The sequence below is a fragment of the Berghia stephanieae genome, chromosome 13 (genome assembly GCF_034508935.2).
Source record: "Berghia stephanieae isolate SIO BIC M18660-M18661 chromosome 13, UCSD_Bste_1.3, whole genome shotgun sequence".
Lineage (NCBI taxonomy): Eukaryota > Metazoa > Mollusca > Gastropoda > Nudibranchia > Aeolidiidae > Berghia > Berghia stephanieae.
In genome coordinates, this window is record NC_088372.1 from 9,725,768 (window position 1) to 9,750,458 (window position 24,691).

General features: G+C 36.5%; 1 protein-coding gene across 5 annotated transcripts in view; it reads right to left on the reverse strand.

Annotated features, from left to right (window-relative positions):
- Window positions 1–1,888: 1,888 nt before the first annotated feature.
- Window positions 1,889–24,691, reverse strand: part of LOC144958907 (acyl-CoA 6-desaturase-like) — a 53,238-nt gene continuing 30,435 nt past the window's right edge. For all 5 annotated transcript variants that reach the window (XM_078891192.1, XM_078891195.1, XM_078891196.1 and 2 more), the window contains exons 6-12: window positions 19,543–19,602; window positions 18,638–18,767; window positions 17,497–17,573; window positions 16,710–16,807; window positions 14,937–15,113; window positions 13,853–13,978; window positions 1,889–11,040 (exon numbers count right to left, since the gene is read on the reverse strand). In XM_078891192.1, the coding sequence (XP_078747318.1) occupies window positions 10,971–11,040; window positions 13,853–13,978; window positions 14,937–15,113; window positions 16,710–16,807; window positions 17,497–17,573; window positions 18,638–18,767; window positions 19,543–19,602 (738 nt within the window). In that variant the 3' untranslated portion in view covers window positions 1,889–10,970. The remainder of the gene's footprint in view (window positions 11,041–13,852; window positions 13,979–14,936; window positions 15,114–16,709; window positions 16,808–17,496; window positions 17,574–18,637; window positions 18,768–19,542; window positions 19,603–24,691) is intronic.

Below are 24,691 nucleotides of genomic sequence, written 5' to 3' on the forward strand. Positions count from 1 at the left end.
TGGGAACAAATAGGGATCAGATGTAGATTCCAAAAGCATACCACCAATGCACTTAGTTTGAGATCACCGATAAGTCTCATCCAGACACAAGCACAAAATCCAACAAAGAGGAATACACTCAAATGCTTGCATTATACATTAAAAATAACAAATATAATAACACATAACAGAGAGATGATTTACAAGGAAAAAAATATCATCTCCCAAAACAATAACAATGCATTTGACTGTTTCCCTCCCAGTCAAGGACTCCGGCCAGGGTCGGGACAAAACCGAGCAATCCCACACCAAGACAAAGACAGAAAGCAAGTTGGAAAACAGATATAAGGGGATAGAAGACACGGTAAGTACCTCCCTGCCCACTGTGGAGGTAGGGAACCCCACCCAGCCACCCAGTGTTCTGATTAGGAAATCTGGAGAAATAAAATGGTGTGTCCCAGATATTTACTGTTTATACGGATGGAAATGGCCCTGGCATGTCCCAGGATTATACTTTTTGACTGGCAATTGCATGGTGCATTTTAACTCTTGAAAAGTTGGTTGCCATGGCAGCGGTAACTGCCTCATTCCATAACACAAGGAACAGTCAATTTAGCTCGTCCAAGTCCAAATGATCTTGTCTCAATTGATTTTGTTTGTTTTGTTTTTAAGGCTTTTACGGCGCTTGCAACACATTAAGGTCATATAAGTGCCAGTATAAAGGAAGAAAATGGGATAGTAAAAAGTTCTAGAATTACAATTAAAGCACAAAAGAAAAGGTGAGACAAAGGGGAATTGGTTCAAATAGGGAACAGATGTAGATTCCAAGAGCACACCGTCAAAGTACTTAGTTTGAGATCACCTAAAAGTCTCATCCAGACATAAGCACAGGTCCGAACTAAGAGGAATACACTCAAATGTTTACAAATTATATAATATAATATGCAAACTAAACATAATACAATGCATAACAGAGAGATGATTTACAAGGAAAAAAAATCATCTCCAAAACAATAACTATAGCAATGACTATCCCGCACAAATCTTTGGGCCTCTTTTTCGCTCACGAAGTGCCCGAATTCGAGTCAAAATATGGGACGAAGCAGTTTCGTATATGCTATTTAAAAAAATTAATTACGACGCTGTTTATCGATAAATATGACTGAAAGTTGGCACACAGTTAGAAAAAAGGTCATTTTAGATTATGTCAAGCGACAAAACTCGTGCGATTACCAGAAGACCGTTAAAAATAGATTTTTACTCTTTGGAGTAAAATATTTCTAAAACTACCGGGCGTGGAGGTTTTGTCGCTGACAAGGTAATACATGAACATTTCTTCTTTTTGGTTGTAAAATTTCATATGAATATGACGAGTACTTTTCCCGTATTTTACAAAACACCATCCTAATTTGCTCTTCAAGTTTCAATCTTTTAATCCACTTATTACGCAATATACAACCAAAGGTCGAAAAAAATGCCGAAAAAGCGTCCCATATTTTCGCGTTTTTTTCCTCTTTGCGGGTCATCCAAATAAATGACACCTTTGAAACTTCATAACTTGTTTATTTATGAATGGATTTTCAAAATTCAAAAACATTTTTACTCAGTGGAGATAGGGCTTTGATTTCAGACAAAAAATTTTCCTCAATAAGAGAAAAAAACATTTTTCATAGTCATTGCTAATAACTATGCATTTGACTGTTTCCCTTCCAGCCAGGACTCTGACTCTGACCAGGGCCCGGAAAAAAAACAAGTAATCTCATTCCAAGACAAAAACAGAAAGCATGTTGGAAAATAGACATAAGGGGATAGAAGACACAGTATGTACCTCCCTGCCCACTATGGGAGGCCAGGGTCCCCACCCTTTCAATTGATTTTAAAATGAGTTTTGAACACAACTCAAATCCCACAAGCTTGGCAATAACATTTTATTTTGTTCCTATTGCAATCATCAATTTACGATTTGGTTCCAAATTATCAAATTAAGCTTAAAATCAATAAGCAAAAATTAAATAAATAAAAATAAAAAACACACTAAGCTACAATTTGATAAAAAAGATAAAAGATGATGACAAGAAATTAAATAATTTAAAACAATGAAATTGAAATTGACAGCCGTTTTCACGCCTGTGTCGCTTCCATCAAACTATCGATGTCCAAACTGGAATAAGTCAAAAACAGACAAAAGTTGGAATTGGAAATCGTAGGAAAAGTTTTGAAGGAAAATGACACGTGGAAGGAAGTCTTGGGGTTGATTGAAATCATCCAGACACTCCAGGGAAATGGAACGTTTAGCAAAAGCTTTCCCCGTTGACGGTACAATCAAGTCCAAATCATCACAAATGACTAAGTCAGAAGTCTGGCCTTATCCATACAAAATGCCATCCATTATTTTTTATCAAACAAATTCATCTCACGCGATGTTCATAAAAATCCATTTTTTTTCAATGTCGTGTTCAGGTTGATATAATATCGTTTTGAGATGCTCGTTTACATTCAAATAAATATGATGTATAAATGTATATAACATATTATATTACATATATATATTAATGTTAAAACAATTTGTCATGACTTTAAATATAATTGATAAAAATCCACAAAGCATTTGTCTACTTACAATTAAATTAAGGGCAGATATGAACTTACTGTAAAACATTAAAAAAAAAAATATATATTTAATCTATCTGAATTGTTAATAAATGTCCAGAACATCCAAAATAAACATGTGTTAAGTTGATAGCAATAGCAACGGCAACGGCCCAGTCAGCGTTCAAATGGTGTCTGTGACTCGTGACTCATAACATACCCAATATAACCACCCATTATAACCTATAAAACAGCCTTCATAACGAACCCATTATAACCTATAAAACAGCCTTCATAACATACCCATTATAATCTGTAAAGTAGCCTTCATAACATACCCATTATAACCATAAAACAGCCTTCATAACATACCCATTATCACCTATAAAACAGCCTTCATAACATACCCATTACTTATAACCTATAAAACAGCCTTCATAACATACCCATTATAACTATAATTTAAACACCCATCAAACAATCTAATCTACATATGTAGATTTGTTTTGTTTGTTTTTTAGGGTTTTACGGCGTTTGCAACACATTTAGGTTATAGCAGCGCCAGTAAAAAAGAAGAAAATGGGATAGTAAAAAGTACTAGAATTACAATTAAAGCACCCAAGAGAGTGTAAGACAAAAGGGGAACTGGGAACAATTAGGGATCAGCTGTAGATTCCAAAAGCATACCACCAATGTAATTAGTTTGAGATCACCTATAAGTCTCATCCGGACACAAGCACAAAGAGGAATACACTCAAATGCTTACATTTTATATTCAAAATAACAATTATAATACAATTACAAGGAAAAAAATATCATCTCCCAAAACAATTATGCATTCGACTGTTTCCCTCCCAGCCAGGGCCAGGACAAAACCAAGTAATCTCATTCCAAGACAAAGACAGAAAGCATGTTGGAAAACAGATATCAGGGGATAGAAGACCAGTATGTACCTCCCTGCCCACTATGGGAGGTCAGGAACCCCACCCAGGTAGGAGTTATGTATAGTGGCCCACCACGTATGGTAGATGTTACATATAGTGGCCCACCACATATGGTAGGTGTTATGTATAGTGGTCCACCACGAATGGTAGATGTTACATATAGTGGCCCACCATCTATGGTAGGTTTTACATACAGTGGTCCACACGATGGTAGGTGTTACACATAGTGGTCCACTACGTATGGTAGGTGTTACATATAGTGGCCCACCACATATGGTAGGTGTTACACATAGTGGTCCACCACATATGGTAGATGTTACATATTGTGGCCCACAACATATGGTAGGTGTTACATATAGTGGTCCACCATGAATGGTAGATGTTACATATAGTGGCCCACACGTATGGTAGGTGTTAGATAGTACTACTATTAGTAGTCCACCACGTATGGTAGGTGTTACACATAGTGGTCCACCACGTATGGTAGGTGTTACACATAGTGGTCCACCACGTATGGTAGGTGTTACATATAGTGACCCATCACATATGGTAGGTGTTACATATAGTGGCCCACCACATATGGTAGGTGTTACATATAGTGATCCACCATGTATGGTAGGTGTTCGATATAGTGGCCCACCACGTATGTTAAGTGTTACATATAGTGGCCCACCACGTATGATAAGTGTTACATATAGTGGCCCACCACGTATGATAAGTGTTACATATAGTGGCCCACCATGTATGATAGGTGTTACATATAGTGGCCCACCACGTATGATAAGTGTTACATATAGTGGCCCACCACGTATGATAGGTGTTACATATAGTGGCCCACCGCGTATGATAAGTGTTACATATAGTGGCCCACCACGTATGATAAGTGTTACATATAGTGGCCCACCACATATGGTAAGTGTTACAGTGAATCACCAATCACCTCCATGTCAGAAACTTTTAAAATGAAACAGAAATAAAACAAAAGCCAAAGTGAAATCCAGACCAAGTCGAGTTGAAATCCACACAAAACTCAAGAAAGGAAATAATTCAATGACGTCAGAGGGAAATATTTCTTGTTCAAAATAAACAAATTGCATGTAAGTATAGAGTGGTGCAAATGATGGTGGCAATTGACATGGATTCATTTGTAGTCAAGCATTCACTTTCCACATAAGGCCGCACAGCACATTACGTTCCACTGACAGAAATACAACTCATCACACACAGCCATTCATTCATGAATTTGATTGTTGGATTGGAATAGAAACTGACACGGTCAAATGTAGAAATACAAACAAATTTTTTTTAAAAAGTCAACAAGTAAATGAAATGAAAGTGGGGGTGAAAACAGTGACAGTCGTGGCCTTTGTGGGAACACCGGGGGGGGGGGAAGAGAGGGGGAAGCTGGCTGGGGAAACTTGGGAAATATTCCATGGCAAATCAAGCCATGTCTGAGGCAGTGACTTTCAAACACTGTCAAGGTCACATCCAGATAGAAAATGAGTTAGTACATCTCACACAATCTCTTTGACATCCTTGAATAAACAGAAAATTTGAGGTTTCAAACACCCAAGAATTTGTTCTAGGTAAGACTAGAAGGCAACAAGACAAAATATTGTAGTTTTCTCTGAATGATGGAAATGCAACTTAGCAGATTTTTAAAGTTCACTCCTCATTTGTTCTGTCTTACGGTTACGGATGGAGTTACATTGATGTCATACGGTAACTTGATGAAGTTACATTGACGTCTTACAGTAACATGATAGTTACATTGATGTCTTACAGAAACATGATATTTACATTGATGTCTTACAGTAACATGATGGAGTTATGTTGATGTCTTATGGTAACTTGATGTAGTTACATTGATGTCAAACAGTAACATGATAAGAGTTACATTGATGTCTTACGGCAAACTTGATAGTTACATTGATGTACAGCAAAATACAGGGCGGCTCTTAATTAAACATGGAGAAAAAAGGCAGGTGGGGGGAGGCGGGTGAGAGAAGGGGAATAAATAAAATAACAATATAGCAAAATGTCTCTAGAATATTTTGACCACGGAAATCATTTATTTATGACAACAAAAAGAATAAAATTCCCACAATGCCATTGTGTCACTTGTCACCCTGGATGTTTGAAATTGTGGTTTGGATGAAATTGGAAAACAGTTTAATAAAAATAAGTACAAAATATCAGAGACAGGCGTGAAGAAAAAAAAGAAATTGTTAGAAAAATAGCTAAAATTTGAAAAAAAGGAAAGAAAAGTTGAGCATTTGAGATAAGTACATAGTTGATTTCATTGGAAAGGATTTCATATGAAAAACTAGTTAGTGTAAACAACAACAGTTTCCATGACAACAGTTTCCACGACAACAGATGAGTTTCCGGTCAACAAGAGAAAACCCAGCATTTGAAAAAAAAAATGTTAAAACAAAAAACATGAAAAAAAATATTTGATTTTCGTTCTGATTCATCAATTTGTTTTTTTTTTGTAAATAGTAAAACTTGGATCCAATTTGATTTCAAATGTAACCAACCATATCACAAAGGTGATCTGCTGGGATGGACCAGACACACTAAAGTCTGACCTGTACAATTGGAGACAAAATAAAAGACAAAAGTTGTCAGGGAGGAAAATAGAACTTGTTTAAAGATATGAAAAATTGTCTGTATAAAACTGTGCATAAAAGTCTGTATAAAATGTGTGAGTATAACAATAAAAGTATAGAACGTGTGTGTATAAAAGTCTGTATAGAACGTGTGTGTATAAAAGTCTGTATAGAACGTGTGTGACGTGTGTGTATAAAAGTCTGTATAGAACGTGTGTGACGTGTGTGTATAAAAGTCTGTATAGAACTTGTGTGAATAAAAGTCTGTATAGAACGTGTGTGTATAAAAATAAAAGTGTATAAAACAGTGCCAGACAAAGCAATAAATAAAACTAAAATAAAACAATCAGTTTTCCTCGACTGGGGATCGAACCTCAGACCACGTGATTACTGGAATACTATCAGGAAACCACTATGGTAGCACGTCTGACTCGTAATCAGAAGGTCTGAGGTTCGATCCCCAGTTGAGATAGATTGATTTTTGTTTTTCTTTCTTTCTTTGTCTGGCACTGTTTCACACACACACACTTGTTCACATTTTTGTCTGGCACCGTTTCACACACACACACACTTGTTCACATTTTTGTCTGGCACCGTTTCACACACACACACACTTGTTCACATTTTTGTCTGGCACCGTTTCACACACACACACTTGTTCACATTTTTGTCTGGCACCGTTTCACACACACACACACTTGTTCACATTTTTGTCTGGCACCGTTTCACACACACACACTTGTTCACATTTTTGTCTGGCACCGTTCCACACACACACACACTTGTTCCCATCCTTGTCTGGCACCGTTTCACACACACACTTGTTCACATTTTTGTCTGGCACCGTTTCACACACACACACTTGTTCACATTTTTGTCTGGCACCGTTTCACACACACACTTGTTCACATCTTTGTCTGGCACCGTTCCACACACACACACTTGTTCACATCCTTGTCTGGCACCGTTCCACACACACACACTTGTTCACATTTTTATCTGGCACCATTTCACACACACACTTGTTCACATCCTTGTCTGGCACCGTTCCACACACACACACTTGTTCACATCTTTGTCTGGCACCCTTTCACACACACACACTTGTTCACATCCTTGTCTGGCACCGTTTCACACACACACACTTGTTCACATCTTTGTCTGGCACCGTTTCACACACACACACTTGTTCACATCCTTGTCTGGCACCGTTTCACACACACACACACTTGTTCACATCCTTGTCTGGCACCGTTTCACACACACACACACACTTGTTCACATCTTTGTCTGGCACCGTTTCACACACACACACACTTGTTCACATCCTTGTCTGGCACCGTTCCACACACACACACATCTTGTTCACATCCTTGTCTGGCACCGTTCCACACACACACACTGTTCACATTTTTGTCTCACACCAGTGCCTGCTCCCTCATGTCTCAATTTGATATTTCCATTCCGACACCAGAGTGACATGTTTGGACACAAATATTTTTCTCTCCCCGTTTCCCAGGCTTTCCCAGGCCGTGTGTTCAACAGAAATTAGATTTTGAGTATTGGTGACAACAAATCACAAAATAACAATAAGTTTTTTAAAAAATTCACAACGACCCTTTGTTTTAACATTAATGATGAGCGATTTTCACAGTGATCAGTCAAACAGAAAACAAAGGTGTTTAACTTGTTACCTGAATTGAAGAGAGAAAAAAAAGCAACCAAAAAAATTAATACATTTTTTAATTATTTTTTTTTATAAACATCAAGCTGTAATATCAAAGGTGGAATATTTTGAATTTGACAAAATTCTCATTTTGAAGTGTATAAAAAATTGTACATTAAAATATAATTAGCGGCAGTAAAAACAATAAACAGTTCCCCCCCTCATACACAAACATAAATTTACAGTAGTTAACCCCCCAACCCCAACCCCCCCCCCCCCCCCCCCCCCACCCACCCATAAAATGATCAATTAAAAAAAACACAATACAAACCAAAACCAAACTCAAAGAAATCTTTGAGACTCAAAAAGGCAAGTTGTACTGAATGACATAAAATTTGATTCCATACAGGAAGGATTACAGAAATTGTTTTGTTTTTGTTTTTAAGGGTTTTACGGCACTCGCAACACATTTAGGTTATATCAGCGCCAGTAAAAATGAAGAAAATGGGATAGTAAAAAGTTCTAGAATTACAATTAAAGCACCCAAGAGATTTTTTTTTTTGTTTGTTTGTTTGTTGCTTTAGGTCTCTTCCAACACAATTGAGGTTATATGAGAGACCGCTGAAACAAAAAAACAAGCAATCTAACAAAAATAGTACAAATGTAAATCAAAATCATAACCTAAAGATATCATAAGCTAAATTATAAATAACCAAGAACAAACAGGCAGAGGATTTACAGGAAAAAAAAATATCCCCTGTCAAAAATACAATCACAAACCAAAGAAGCAGGATAGGCTAGTAAAGAGAAGAAGAAACGACATCACTATCGGATCGTACACCCATGCGAACATCATAGGTATATGATTCAAGGGTGATGCTCCCATCCAACCACCCGCAAAGCACCCAAGAGAAAGGAAGACAAAGGGGAACTGGGAACAAATAGGGATCAGATGCAGATTTCAAGAGCAAACCATCAATGTACTTAGTTTGAGATCACCTATAAGTCTCATCCGGACACAAGCACAAAATCCAACAAAGAGGAATGTACTCAAATGCTTACATTATCCATTAAAAATAACAAACATAATAATACATAACAGAGAGATGATTTACAAAGAAAAAAATATCATCTCCCAAAACAATAACTATGCATTTGACTGTTTCCCTCCCAGCTAGGACTCTGGCCAGGGCCAGGACAAAACCAAGTAATCTCTTTCCAAGACAAAGACAGAAAGCAAGTTGGAAAACAGATATAGGGGATAGAAGACACAGCAAGTACCTCCCTGCCCACTATGGGAGGTCAGGAACCCCACCCAGGATTACAGAAATATTGTGAAGCCCATTGTACAGGATAAGGCCATGGAAATGTGCTCTATACACACACACACACACATATATATATATATAAATATATGTTATATATTGTATGTCATTGGGTAATATAGTAATAAATTCAATGGATTCAAACCTCTAGACTTTTGATAACAGCTTATTTATCTATTGCACTCCCTGGTCTTAGAGATCTTCTATGTCCAACCAGTTAGGGTCAGTCAAACGATATAAACAATAACTTGTTGTCAACACGAGATGGAACTGTCCGTTTCCAGGTCTTGCGTCCTTTTCATGTATATGGACAATCCATACCTAGGGTATCCGACTTGGGTCTGGACAAAACCAAGTAATGTCATTCCAAGACAAAGACAGAAAGCAAGTTGGAAAACGGATTAGGGGGATAGAAGAAACAGCAAGTACCTCCCTGCCCACTATGGGAGGTCAGGAACCCCACCCAGCATGTGTTGCTTCAAGTTCATATTGGTAGACTTTATCCATGTGTGCGACACGGATGGTCCATTTTGGTATGGTTTCAATTGTTGTTACGACAATGTTAAATCAAGACCATGATTGCATTTAGATGTCAGACTTGTATATACGTATAAATTTGATGTGGATGTATTTAAAATATTCATAATCTAAGCACAATGTACGTCTTTAAAAATAACATAAGACGTCGATTCCTTTTCAACATTGACCAATTCCAAGTCTCATTCCATGGGAATTTCTACAAGACAAGATTTAAAGACTTGGACGAAATCAGCAAAAATAAATAATGTGATAGAATATTAAAGAAGAAGAAGAAGAAGAAGAAGAAGAAGAAGAAGAAGAAGAAGAAGAAGAAGAAGAAGAAGAAGAAGAAGAAGAAGAAGAAGAAGAAGAAGAAGAAGAAGAAGAAGAAAAATGAACCTAATACATAAAGAAAGAAAGAAAAGAATGGCATGTCAAAGGTCAACCTTGGGCTACGTGTGTATAAAATTGACTTCCTTCTCTATCGTCAATAAAATGGTTGTTGGTCTCAGGGCAAAGATTGGAATGTACTTTTACACTTTCAAAATGTTGTTACCTTAAACAAAACAAAAAAAAAACAAAAACAGAAGGGCAAAATAAATACCAAAAAAAAAAAAAAATTCCCCAAAACAAAACTAGAATGAGACACCTGATCTCAAACAACAAACAACAGTGGTCATTCAACACAGTGGATAGAGATAGAGATAGAGTGACGTCCTGCCACAACCTCTCTCCTCCCCTGTCTCCCAGGTGTATATGGTCAACCTGGTAGGTCTATCACTCAAGTCATGACAAACCCTTTTTCAGACTTCCAGCTTAATCAATCATCACATACACACACCCTGGACTCCTGTCGATATCAAACTGAAAAAAAGCTGTGAATTCTTATTGAAAAAAATGACCTATCAGAATACTCAACATGAAACATTTCGGGCTAAAAAACCCTCTTCAGCAAACAACCCCGCCCCATTAAATTTGACAGATTTTGGCTGCTAAAGGGTTTGGTCAAAAGCATTCTGTGTTAAGTATTATTACCTTTTAAAAAAAAAAAAAAATGTTCTCCCTTTTTTCTGTGTCCAAAATGTTTTTAGGATACATCTGTGGTTTAACAAACTAGGACGGATGATAATAATAATAATAATAATAATAATAATCCTTGGATCGGATATGGTCTTCTGTTTGTTTGTGAGTCGATTAAACCCAAGTTAAGGTTGGTTGGTTGAGTGGTTGGAGAGCAATGTGTGTATATCGTGATCAAATCCATCCTGTAGATATTGGTAAATTGTAGAGAAAAGACGACTGAAGTAAAAACAAGACCAAAAACCCCAAAGACATTTTACTGATGGCCGTCTGCGTGGAAAGTGACGTAGGTCGAATGCCACAGTTCTCCAGAGTACTTTAGTGATCTGGAATAGAAAAGGGAAAGAAATTCGATGATGCTCTAACGAGGCATAACAGATTTCATAAGACATTAACATTTTTAGTAGAACTCAAATAGTAAAAAAAATATATATATGAAAAAAATCCCCAAAGGGCTATTTGTCTTTCGAGTTGATTCCAAGAGAGGACTGGAATAACCCGGGCATCATCGCCAGTGCAGCAACGTTAAATGGGCTTGGGTGAAGTGACTTGCTCACAGTCACACAGGGATTTGACCTCGATACCTTCTGGCTAAAAAGCAAAGAATAAACTGTTTTCCTCTGAAATCAGTCTGAGGACAACCAGTGATATTACAGTGTAAACAGTTTGGAGACTTGGCTTGTGTTAGGCACAATTGAGCTTTTTTATATATAACGCAATATCCACTAAACGTGCTTTAAAAGGGGTCCCTGGCCAAAAGTAACACTTCACCTGTAAGACAGGACAAGACGCCTGTTAGGTGATATTACATTTTTTTTTTTTGGACAGAGACAACGCTGTCAACGGCTAGGTACTCATTTTACACCTGAGTATGGTGAGAGAATGTTTTTATTGTTTTTGTTTTTAAGGGTTTTATGGCGCTTGTAACACATTTAGGTCATATCAACGCCAGTAAAAACGAAGAAAATGGGATAGTAAAAAGTTCTAGAATTACAATTAAAGCACCCAAGAAAAGGTAAGTCAAAGGGGAACTGGGAACAAATAGGGATCAGATGTAGATTCCAAGATCATACTACCAATGTACTTAGTTTGAAATAACCTATAAGTCTCATCCGGACACAAGCACAAAATCCAACAAAGAGGAATACACTCAAATGCTAACATCATACATTCAAAATAACAAATATACTAATACATAATAGAGGAACGTCATGAAAAGCATGAAAAATGGAAAAGCTGCAGGACCTGATGCCATAACAATTGAAGCCTTGACTGGCCTGGGTGAATGGGGGATTGAATTCATCACAAACCTTCTAAATCAAGTGTATGACACAGGAAAAATGCCAACTGATATGAAACGATCCATTTTTATAGCACTACCAAAAAAGCCAGGGGCAGTTGATTGTGAACAACACAGAACTATTAGCCTAATGAGCCACCTCACAAAAATTCTTTTGAAGATAATTTTACTAAGAATAAGAAATAAAATACGACCTGAAATTGGGGAGATGCAATTTGGTTTTGTTGAGGACAAGGGTACCAGAAATGGAATATTCACATTATCAATGCTGATGGAAAGATGTATTGAAGTAAATAAAGATCTGTATATGTGTTTCATCGACTATTCAAAAGCCTTTGATAAAGTACAACACGAAAAACTATTCAAAATTCTATCATCCTTGGACATTGATGGTAAAGATTTAAGAATATTACGGAATTTGTACTGGGAACAAGAAGCAGCAATGCGTGTTGACAACGAACTAAGCAGTTTTACACCTATTAGAAGAGGAGTTAGGCAGGGGTGTGTTTTGTCTCCAGATTTATTCAACCTCTATAGTGAAATGATATTAAGAGATATCGAACATAAGAAGGGGGTGTGTATTGGAGGAAAGAATGTAACAAATCTGAGGTATGCAGATGATACGGTTCTACTGGCAGAATCTGAACATGAACTACAAGAATTACTGGATGTTGTAGTCAGGAGTAGTGAAAATATGGGACTGGAACTGAATATATCTAAAACAGAATGTATGACGGTATCTAAAAATAATAACCCACCAGCCTGTGTAATAACAAGCAGAGGACAAACAATACAACAAGTTGAATGTTTCAAATATTTAGGCTTCAATGTAACATCCAATGGAAAATCAGATTGTGAAATAAAGAAAAGAATAGGTATGGCGAAGAATGCATTCAACCAGCTGCATACAATTATGAAAAACAGGAATATTAGCATGAAAACAAAAATCAAAGTCCTGGATTGCTATGTACTGTCTGTGCTGCTATATGGTTGTGAGAGCTGGACCATAAACAAGACCATGGTTAAAAGACTGGAGGCAGTGGAAATGTGGTTTTACAGAAGAATGATGAGGGTGTCATGGATGGAAAGGAAAAGAAATGAAGAAATTTTAGAAATGGCAAACAGAAAAAGATCACTGATAACAAAAATCATCAAACGCCAAATGGAATTTTTAGGACACATTATCCGCCACCCTGGTTTGGAAATACTCGCCTTGACTGGAAAGATGAATGGAAAAAGAATAAGAGGAAGACAAAGAATAACGTATTTGAAAGGGATAAGAACTTGGACAGATGAAGCTGAGAAAGGTGGCGCTGCTTTAATAGAATTGGCAAGAGATAGATCAGCTTGGCGGAAGATGACCTCCGACGTCTGCTTCAGATATGGAACTACATGAGACATAATAGAGAGATGATCTACAAGGAAAAAAATATCATCTCCCAAAACAATAACCATGCATTTGACTGTTTCCCTCCCAGCTAGGACTCCGGCCAGGGCCAGGACAAAACCAAGTAATCTCATTCCAAGACAAAGACAGAAAGCATGTTGGAAAACAGATATAAGGGGATAGAAGACACAGTAAGTAACCCCCCTGCCCACTATGGGAGGTCAGGAACCCCACCCAGTGAGAGACTGTGAATAAAGAATCTTTTTCAAGACTCAACTATGCACAGAACGAGAAATTATTCCTGTAAAGAAAGCCATTCATGATAGAAGATTGTAATCTGACATAAACTGACATAGAAAACAGACTTGGAACTTGGTGGCTAGACAAAAAAAAAAACAATCTGTCGTTCTCAAATAATTTTGACCAGGAGATGAATGTGGAGTGTACTGACCGTACGATATCAGCAAAGGCTGTTCCTAAAGGCTTGACGTGGTATGGCAGATTGTGTTTCTGACACAGTGACTTGACCAAGGGTGCAATCTTGTACAGGTTGTGGCGGGGCATGGTGGGGAAAAGGCTGGAATAGAATGGCACGGAAATCAATGTCAGGGGTGGCAACTGTTGATTGCTTGTTTGTTTTTAAATGTTTTACGGTGCGTGCAACACATTTAGGTTATTTTAGCACCAGTAAAAAGGAAGAAAATGGGATAGACAAAAAAATTATAGATTTACAATTTGAAAGGACATGAGAAAATGTAAGACAAAGAGGGTTGGTTCAAATAGGAAATACGACATAAAAGTCTCATCCAGACACAAGCACAAGATCCCACAAAGAGGAATACACTCAAATGTTTACAAATCATCATATATTCTTTCCAACAAATATAACAGTACATAACAGAGAGATGATTTACAAGGGAAAAAAAATATCATCTAAAATGTTTGTTTGTTTTTAAAGGTTTTACAGCACATGAATGTCATATCAGCGCCAGTAAAAGGCAAGAAAATGGGATTGTAAAAAGTTTGAAAATTACAATTAAAGCACCCAAGAAAAGGTAAGACAAAGGGGAATTAGTTCAAATAAGAAACAGGTGTAGATTCCAAGAGCACTCTATCAAAGTACTTAGTTTGAGATTAACTAAAAGTCTAATCCAGACATAAGCAGAGGTCCCCACTAAGAGGAATACACTCAAATGTTTTACAAATCATATATGATATAAACAAAACATAATACAGTGCATAACAGAGAGATGATTTATAAGGAAAAAAATATCATCTCCCAAAACTATACATTCGACTGTTTCCCTCTCAGCCAGGACAAAACCAAGTAATCTCATTCCAAGACAAAGACAGAAAGCAAGTTGGAAAATAGAAGACGCAGCAAGTACCTCCCTGCCCACTATGGGAGGTCAAGAACCCCACCCAGGTAGGTGTTATGTATAGTGGTCCACCTCGTATGGTAGGTGTTACATATAGTTAGTACCTCCCTGCCCACTATGGGAGATATCACCTAAAACCCCGAGCTATGGACTTACTGGTGTTCTATCTGGAAGTTGAGGTGTCCCGTAAACCAGTCGTTGAAGAACGATTTCTCCACGTTACAGGTGGCGTGTAGCTGTAGAGACAACCAGGGGCGGCAGGAGTCATGGTCAATTTCCATGGGAATGTGATTGGACTGGGACACCCAGGTAAACCAGTGGCTCTCCATACACCTGTCACAGGTAACACGATACACATCACATGACATTTACACCTGACATTGCATCATGACATCAATTCATTCCATAACAACGTAATACACAACATTCAGTTTTAAACATGACGTTTAGTAGGTTACTTTAAAAAACAATAAAAAATCATTACTATTATTATTATTATTATCATCATCATTATGATTATTATTATCATTATTATTAATATTAATATTATCATCATCATTATTATTATTATCTTATCATCGCTGTCATACACCATCCCCATCATCATCACATCACACACAGCAGATCAGATCAAACACACAGATTTAGTGTAGTCCTTCAGAGACATTAGGCTCATGGTGCCAGAATTTATCTCGGACAATAGCGATTGCTTGGAGCCCTTCGGATAGGACCCTTAGTCAATTGCAAAGTACTTTCCACCAGATCCAACAGACCCAGCTACCCAATCACTGCTAGGTGGACAGGGGGATTCAGAAAGCAATCTCGAATTCAGTCGATCTCAGTCCCTATGCATGTGAAGCGAGTGCTCTACCAACTGAGCTATCGCAGAGTGGCCAACTTGAAATTTCAAAAATTCTTAGTTTTCAAGGGAAAATAAGAAAAAGCCAAACAGATTTAGAAATAAATAATTTGCCTTCAGCATGATCCAAAAATGCTCCAGGAGGCTTGAATATTGGTTCTGAGGAACTAAACTTTCCTTTTCAATAAGATTGAGTCAAAGAGGAGAATGAAGTTCTGAAGCTGAAGATAAAAATTTGTATTTCGAAGCAGGTATGCCATCGGAACCCCTACTAAAACGGTGTGCAGTCTTCAAAATGACAATAGACAAAAAGGGTGGTTGGACTTATATGAACTATAGTGTATTTTAACTCCAAAGTTGAAGAGTCCATCACATAATTCAACATCTTCACAAAACTATGGCTCCAGGATTGGGTCATTGGTCTCACTTAACTCAGGTGTGAATGGGTACCTAGTTTAAGGCAATGAGAATGCTTGTAAAGCCAAGTTCGTTTTTATCTGATTCCGTTTTCAACGGATTTAGTTACAGAGACCGACCCTCCCCCCCCCCCCCCCCCCCCCTCTCTGAAAATAAAAATGTAAAAAATGAAGTGTGTATAAAACAGAGCCAGACAAAAGCAGGACGTCAAATACAAGAAAAATTCACTGGGGATTAAACCAAAAAGGAAACAAAAAAAAAACAAAAAACAAACCAAACAAAAAACAAAAAACTTCAGCTTTTAAATAGTCCAGGATCCACTAAACGTGCTCAAATCTCTTTATAAAGGGTCCTGGGCCAACAGCAACACGTAACATGTAGAACAAGACCTAATGCCTGCTAGGCCATATTACAATTTTTTCAGACAGACAACACTGCTAATGGCCAGGTACTCATTTTACACCTGAATACAGTAAGCGAATGTGAGTAAAGAGCCTTTTCTGAGGACTCAACAATGCTCGAACCCAGGACCCTCCGATCCGAAAGCAAGTGTCATACAGCTAGACCACATGGACCTCCTGATGACCACCGGTCACTGTTTCATACACATCTTATCAGATGTTTTCTTGTTCCCTATTTTGTCCCTGACCTACCTGAATGTAAAATAGTAGACCATGGTCCATCCAACACCCAGGATTGGGAGGTAGAGGACAAAGAATTTGATGAAGAACAGGACGACAGCCAAAAGGTCCTGCAATGGAAAGCATGAAATCCAACAATCAACACGGGAAATAATTCATTGATATCAGTTGTTTACAGAAAACATGAAATCCAACAATCCACAAGGGAAATAATTCATTAACATGTGTCGTTTAGATTTTACTTTGCCCTCTCACAATGAATAAACCCAAAGGACAAAAACAAAACAAAACAAAAAACAAAAAACAAGCCATTATCAATTTATCTATCTAGTCTACTTTGACAAATATTTTAACCTTTGACCTTGTGATATGACTGTATATACAATACCTTTGACCTTGTGATATGACTGTATATACAATACCTTTGACCTTGTGATAGTACTGTAATTAATATTTGAGATATTTAAAATGTAATTTTGAACTGTCGGTCTAAAGCTACATATTTAGTAGGTCAAATCTATTGATATGTTTGAATTAGTTCTTATATGTGTTATGAATGATAGGAATGATATTTATACACAATGGAAACAGACATGAAGCCACAGACATATAGACCAGACTTCATCTTGACTACTTTCTGAGGATACAGTGCACTATATAAGAGTCCAATATTATTATTAATATCATTATCTCATAACTATTGACCGTTTAACGGTATGGAGACAATAATCAACTCCCGGCTCCATGAGCCTCAAGGCTATAAATGACTAATTTTTTCTCTCTCTCTCGTGATACTTACACTCCAGGCCTTTCGTGTGAAGATGAATCGGAACAACATAAACTGGAAATAGACTGGAAACAGCAGGGGTGGTCCAACTGTGGAAGATTGGGGAGGAGGGGGGGGGGGGGGGGGGGGGGGGGGGGGGGGAGAGAGAGAGAATAAAACACCCAATGTCAGGAAATGGAGACACAAACACCTCACACAAGTTCAGACCTGCCTAGTGCTATGAAAAATTCATAAAATTACGACTTTTTGTCTGCAGTGACAGAACTGCATAGACGTGTTCGATTCCATAAATCTTGCTGAAAAGGAAAGTTTGGTTGCTTAAAAACTCTATTTAGGACTTTGGAGCATTTGTGATCATTTCTGAGGGCAGATAATTGATTAGTAATGCCATGTATTGTGACCTTTTCATCGTTTTTCTTGGAAACTACGAATTTTTGATATTTCAAGTAGGCAGCTCTGCAAGTTGTGGGATGGAGAAAGATGAATAGAATAGCTTCAAAACAAGAACAAAATACTAAATCGAGAAGGTTTCAGGCTCAAAACCCTTCTTCAGCCTCTAACCAAAGCCGTTAAAATGCAAATTAATCACCTTAAATCCAGATAAGTGGCAGAAATGTAATGTGCTAATTTGTTATTGGCTGAAGATGGGTTTTGAGTTCGAAACATTCCATGCTTTGTATTATGGTATTTTTTATTGGAACTGTTACACTCATTTGTCTACATCACTAATAGAGAATCCCACACAGATCTGAGAAATAATCTGACAGATCTGAGAAATAATCTGACAGATCTGAGAAAGAATTCCACACAGATCTGAGAAATAATCCCACAGGTCTGAAAAAGAATCCCACACAGATCTGAGAAAGAATCCCACAGATCTGAGAAAGAATCCCACAGATCTGAAAAAGAATCCCACAGGTCTGAGAAAGAACCCCACATGTCTGAGAAAGAATCCCACAGATCTGAGAAAGAATCCCACACAGGTCTGAGAAAGAATCCCACATGTCTGAGAAAGAATCCCACAGATCTGAGAAAGAATCCCACAGATCTGAGAAAGAATCCCACATGTCTGAGGAAGAATCCCACATGTCTGAGAAAGAATACCACAGATCTGAGAAAGAATCCCCTCCCTGCTAAAAGAAGCTGTACTTACTGAGAAAGAAGTAATAGTTTTGCCAGTTGTAGGGCATGGTTCCTCCGTTCTTGGATTTGGCCTTTTCCACCGGCATGTTCTCACCCACCACAAACAACACGTCCAGACGTACATCAGGGTCTTTGTCCATCTGTGGGAAAACAAAATCATTTCAGGTCAACTGTTGACAACCACGATGACAATCAACTGATCCTACAGACCTTTTCACTCAGAAAAAGTCAACATTTTAACTTTAACAGTCTCAGATCAATAAGATTTGGAACAATTTTCTTGTCATTTATGTAAATCTGACATTTCAACTTTGACAGTCTCAGATCAATAAGTTTTGGAACAATTTTCATGTCATTTAACGTAAAACTGAACATGACCAATTACGATAAATTTGTCATTGCTATTGAATATAATACACATGTTGCTGATGGAAGCTCCAAGAAATAAATAAATAAAAGTCAAATTAGAATGGAAGATTCAATTTGATTCATGAAGACGTTTCCCCTTTGTCAACAAAACATGATGAATGAAACACTAAAGATGCCTTAACAATGCCATTCTCTCATTCATCTGTATTGTTTTATTCATCAGTTCAATTGACAAAGGGGAAATCTGTAACATCAAATTTGTCTTTGTTTATCATTATTGAAGCGTCCATTCCAATAGACTAGAGTTATTATTGCTATTGAAGTACAAATAGTGGATATCATTAAGTGGAGATTCCTTAAATGGATATCAATAATTGGATATCATTTAGTGGATATCCTTAAATGGATATCATTTAGTGGACATCCTTAAATGGATATCATTTTTTGGATATCCTTTAGTGGATCAATAAGTGGATATAATTGGATATCAGATGATGCAATTGTCTTCCGATAGATACCCCCTGTTGTTGCCAGAATGAGACTCACCACGTTGGGTTTGGCATGGTGCTGGTAATGCATGTGATTCCACCAACCAGGAGATGCACCCTGACATCCAGGAAAAAACAAGAGAAGATAAATTGAGATTACTAAATATTTACTATACTAAAGAACCACCATTTCAAAATTTCATCATTTCCTGACTTGTCAAGTCATCTTTACAAACAAACCAAATAATGCATACTCGTGACATCAAAGTTGTTGACTGGATGAATCACGTTTTACATTTTAACTCACCGACTGACCAGCTTTTCAGAATTGCAAAGCCGCTGACTTTCGCCCAGATTTATGCATGTTTTAAAAAAATAAATTCAACATGTTCACAATTTTTATGACAATAAAAGTTTAAAAAGCAAAGAAACCTGCCTGTGTTGTTCTTTCAAATGATACCATTTGTATTGTTGCATTTTAAATCTTGGGTTGCACAGTAATTTTTTGAAAAGGAGGCAATTTTAAACCAAAAAAAAACAAAAAAAAAACAATTGAATTGGGAGTCAACACCGCCTTGGACCACTGTTCTGACTAAAAACAGGAAAAATGATCTTTTAACAGAAAACAATCACCAACCTAATCAGAATAATAACTCAAACAACAGCAAGTAGTTTCATAATGTTTTTCACTCGAGAATTACAAATAATTGATTTCGTTTCTCCATTATGTTGGAAAACTAAGAGAAAAAAATACCAGGTTATCTATTACTGTGGCCTGCTAGAAAGAATGTCAAGATTAAAAAGTACCCTATCATGTTTGGTGTGAAATGAAAGCTAAAAAATGAACTACCTCGCCGTTAAACTGCTCGGCCGATACAGTTTGGTTGGAAGTAAAAAACAATAGTATGAAACTTTGGGGGTTCGGCCATTGCTGTCAAAGGTCAAAATAAAAAACCCTAAATGTGTCGGCTGTGGCAGTCGGTGAGTTAAACCTTTAGTAAATTCACATTTCATTTCAATATCAGATTTAAGTATAAATAGATTTAAATGTTTGCTCTTTTCCATCCACTTAGAAATGGTTTAACATGTTTGATATGAATAGAAATTTTAAGACGGAAAGAATCATATTTTTGGGCTGCATCTGCTGTCTTTTAAACAATGATGTAGGTCAGAGATCCTTGAAACACTCAAGATCATATGGAAAAATCACCAGGTCTCCAAAACGAATTGAACCTGATACAACCGTGTTTAGATTATGTCATTGATTAAAGCTCTTAACATTTATATATGTGGCATAAATTCTTAAAAAAATCACATTATTTTAATTTATGGGCAAATCTTTTGAAAGATTTATTGACACAATTTTGACTTATTGTATTGTGTGAAGTACAAAAGAAAGTTCTAGAATTTTGTGACACAACATTCTAGCTGAAGTGACAAAATGACAAAGATCAAATTAAATAGTAAAATAAAACAACAGTCAATACAAAATAGAAAAAAGCTAAGCCAGTAGTCACAACACGGTACATTGTCGTAACAAAGTGAGAATCTTCTAATTTGGTGTAACACTGAATCCCATTGAAATGGTGGCCAGTAATACAAACCTTTTCTTACAAAGGACAAACATCATCCAATTCGTATAGCAAGCCTATTATATTATAATACGATTTAATTTTCAAGGTATACACATTTTGTTTCCAGCTGACCTTTGACATATATACTTTTATCTATCTGAAATAATAATAATAACAATAATAATAATAATAATAATAATAATAATAATAATAATAATAATAATAATAATAATAATAATAATAATAATAATAATAATAATAATAATAATAATAACAATAACAATAATAATAATAATCATAATAATAATAATAATAATAATAATAATAATAATAATAATAATAATTATAATAATAATAATAATCATAATAATAATAATAATAACAATAACAATAATAATAATAATAATAATAATAATAATAATAATAATAATAATAATAATAATAATAATAATAATAATAATGATTACTATTATTAAACAACCACCCAGTCTCTATTATCACAATTCTCATGATGTCTTATATTCATTTGTTTTGTTCCAATCATACCCATCATCATCCCAGCCATCTTATAAAAGTTGCCAAAAACTGAAATCTAATTCAACAAGAGGGCAAAAAACAAATAACAGTTTTCATTAGGAAGGCAAAAACACCTTCATTGTCACTCTGTTATCCCTAAGGTCCCAAGTCACATTACTGTCACTGCTTTTGGTAACAAAGGTGAGAGATAACGTTAGCCATGATTAAAATTGGACATTGCTTATTAAGAGCTTGACGAGATCCATGGCTGAAATAAGAATACCATTAGGGTGGTGTAAGTCTTGTCGGCGGAATTTACAGATAAAAAAGAAAACAAACTTGAGTTGAATTAACATCAGATTCTTGAACTCCTGAGTTTGAAATTTCAAATACGTTCTTCTCAATGTTGCTGTACAGCAAACCTGGTAGTGTTCATTGGGAAAGAGTTTGAGGTCTTTCAACACTTGAGTTCAAGATTCGTATTCTTATAACCGCCCCCCCCCCCCCTCCTTATCTTTATTATTTCTTATCAAAATCTCTTCTGTTTTTTCAATACAGATTGGGTGTCCAATGTAACAATTTGACATTAATAATGATCATCGTGGTCAGAATATCATGACGTGTCAAAATCCATTTTTAGTAAAATCAGATGCGCGGGGAGAAAAAAACCATCTTTAACTCCTCCATTGTATTTTTATAAACAAAGGATAATAGAGACCCCTGGTGATAATTCTGGATATTGTGCTATAGTAAAATCAGGGTCTTCCCCAAAATGAAAAAGTTGTAATTAAGGGTTTATTGAAGACAAATGAATTGAATGCATAAAAGTGAGAAAAAAATCCCTCAACTTTCTTCTTTCACATCATTATGGCTTGACTTGCAGACATTGATCTAAACCAGCGACTAGCTGAGCTCTAGCTCTACAGTCTTGTGACATGACGGACAAGTTAGTCATTTTGACTTTAACTCTTTCCTTACCAGCCATTTTCAGGATTTTCCCCAAAACTTCACACCCAACTAAGACAAAAATAGATTTTTTATCACTCAAACACAATAGCAGTAAGTTCTTGCGATAAATAATGTCTTTAGCAAAACATGCTCTACAACAAACTGTTCATTTTATTTAAATTTTACAAGAGAAATTTGAATAAGACAAATGTTTGTTGTATCGTAACGAATGTGACGATTTTCCTATAGTTGGTAAGGAGAGGGTTAAATTCACTTTTGGTGATCTTGTTCACCCCGATGTTATACCGTTTTGTGGCAGTTGGTAACAAATGACACAAACAGTTGGAATATTATAACACTCTAACTGATTTTATGGAACAATTCAATTTAAAAAATTCAACATAAACACAAACTTCAAAACACAACATGAAATCAACGCTTTAGTAGAAAATGGAAAAAACAAAACAAAAACAAACATGCAATGATAAGAAAACAAGAAAATTCCAATTAAAGAAAAAGGTTGTAGCCGTAAGATGTTTTGAGATTACCTATCACAAGCACTGTCAAGATGAGATGTAACAACATGGTGAACGTAACTCATCATCTAACTCCAGGAATTTCATTCAAATAAAAGAGAAATGCTCGCTCCACTTCAAGGCAATGATGGAAAACAATGACACTTGAGCTTGAGCTTTTATATAGCGCAAAATCCACTAAACGTGCTCAAAAGTGCTTTACAAGGGGTACCTGACAAACAGCAACACATAACATGTAGAACGAGACACGAGTTACCAGTTAAATGGCAAGGTCAGTAGGAGAACATGGCGATCACCTTTGTAAACTCATAGTCTGGCACTGGGTAAAACATTATGTCCCAATACCTGGCAACGGCCACCTTAAGAAGGTGGCCGATGAATCGTGTTCAATGCTTCAACCAATGGGATCATCTATTTCCATGAGCACGACGAACTACATATCACTTTCTTGTTTGGTGATCATCACGCCATCTTTAAGGAAGTGTCAGGCTATGGGTTATCTCAGACTACAGTTGGTCATACCTTCTGCAACATTTGTCACTGATATCGCCCCCCCCCCCCCCCCAAAAAAAAAGAGAAAAAAAGAGAAAGGAAATAGTCAAGCAAGTCCAGAACCCCCACTCTCCCTTCCCTCTCTAACCGGGCATTTTCACAACTTTCCCTGAAATGTCAAACTCACCCAACACACACCCAAACACCCACCCACACCCAACACACACACACCACCCACCCAACACAAAAATAGATTTTTCTTACTCAGACAGAACAGCAACAAGAACATTCTATACACAATTATGTTCATTAAAATACAAGGTCAATTCTTTACAGCTATGCAAAAAAATAAATCTTTAAATGTTGTGATGTGTACAAATAAAAAACTGAACAAGTGTGTATGAAAGGTGCCAAAGCAAGAAAGAAAAATAGAAGAAAAAAACCATCCCAACCTCAGACCTGATTACCGGTCAGACGTGGTACCATTAATGGTAGCATGTCTGACCGATAATCAGAAGGTCTGAGGTTCGATTTCCAGTTGAAGTTGACTGATTTTTTGGGATGGTTTTTTTTTCTTGTATTTTTCTTTCTTGCTTTGTCTGGCACCTTTCACACACACTTGTTCAGATCTTTATCTTACACCGGTGTCTTACTTTAATGTGTATAAAAGAAATGAGAATGGCAAAATTAATGATTGTATCGTACGGAATACTACAATTTCTATGGTTAATAAGAAGATGGTTAAAGGTGGATTACATTGTCTTTAATTGGGTAGCAACATCTTTGTAAATGAATAAATGTAACATTTCGGTACAGCACTTTGAGCGTATTGTAAAATGGGGTCAAGATATTTATAAACACAATTTATTATCAATAAAGGTTAACAGAGGTAACCAGAAGACAACCTGCCAGAACTGTTTACATTGATTGCCTTCATAATATCTCCATGCTATTTCACAACACACACGTATACGTCTTGGCATTCTTGACAACAATAAACAAGAGCACACAACTACTCCATCAGTCGTGCAATGAGTACAAACAGGTGTGTACATGTCATACAATGCATTCAGTTTTGGATGACTTTCTGCACATAATTTCTATGACCAGACCGTTTGTTGACATTTGACATTTCGAACCA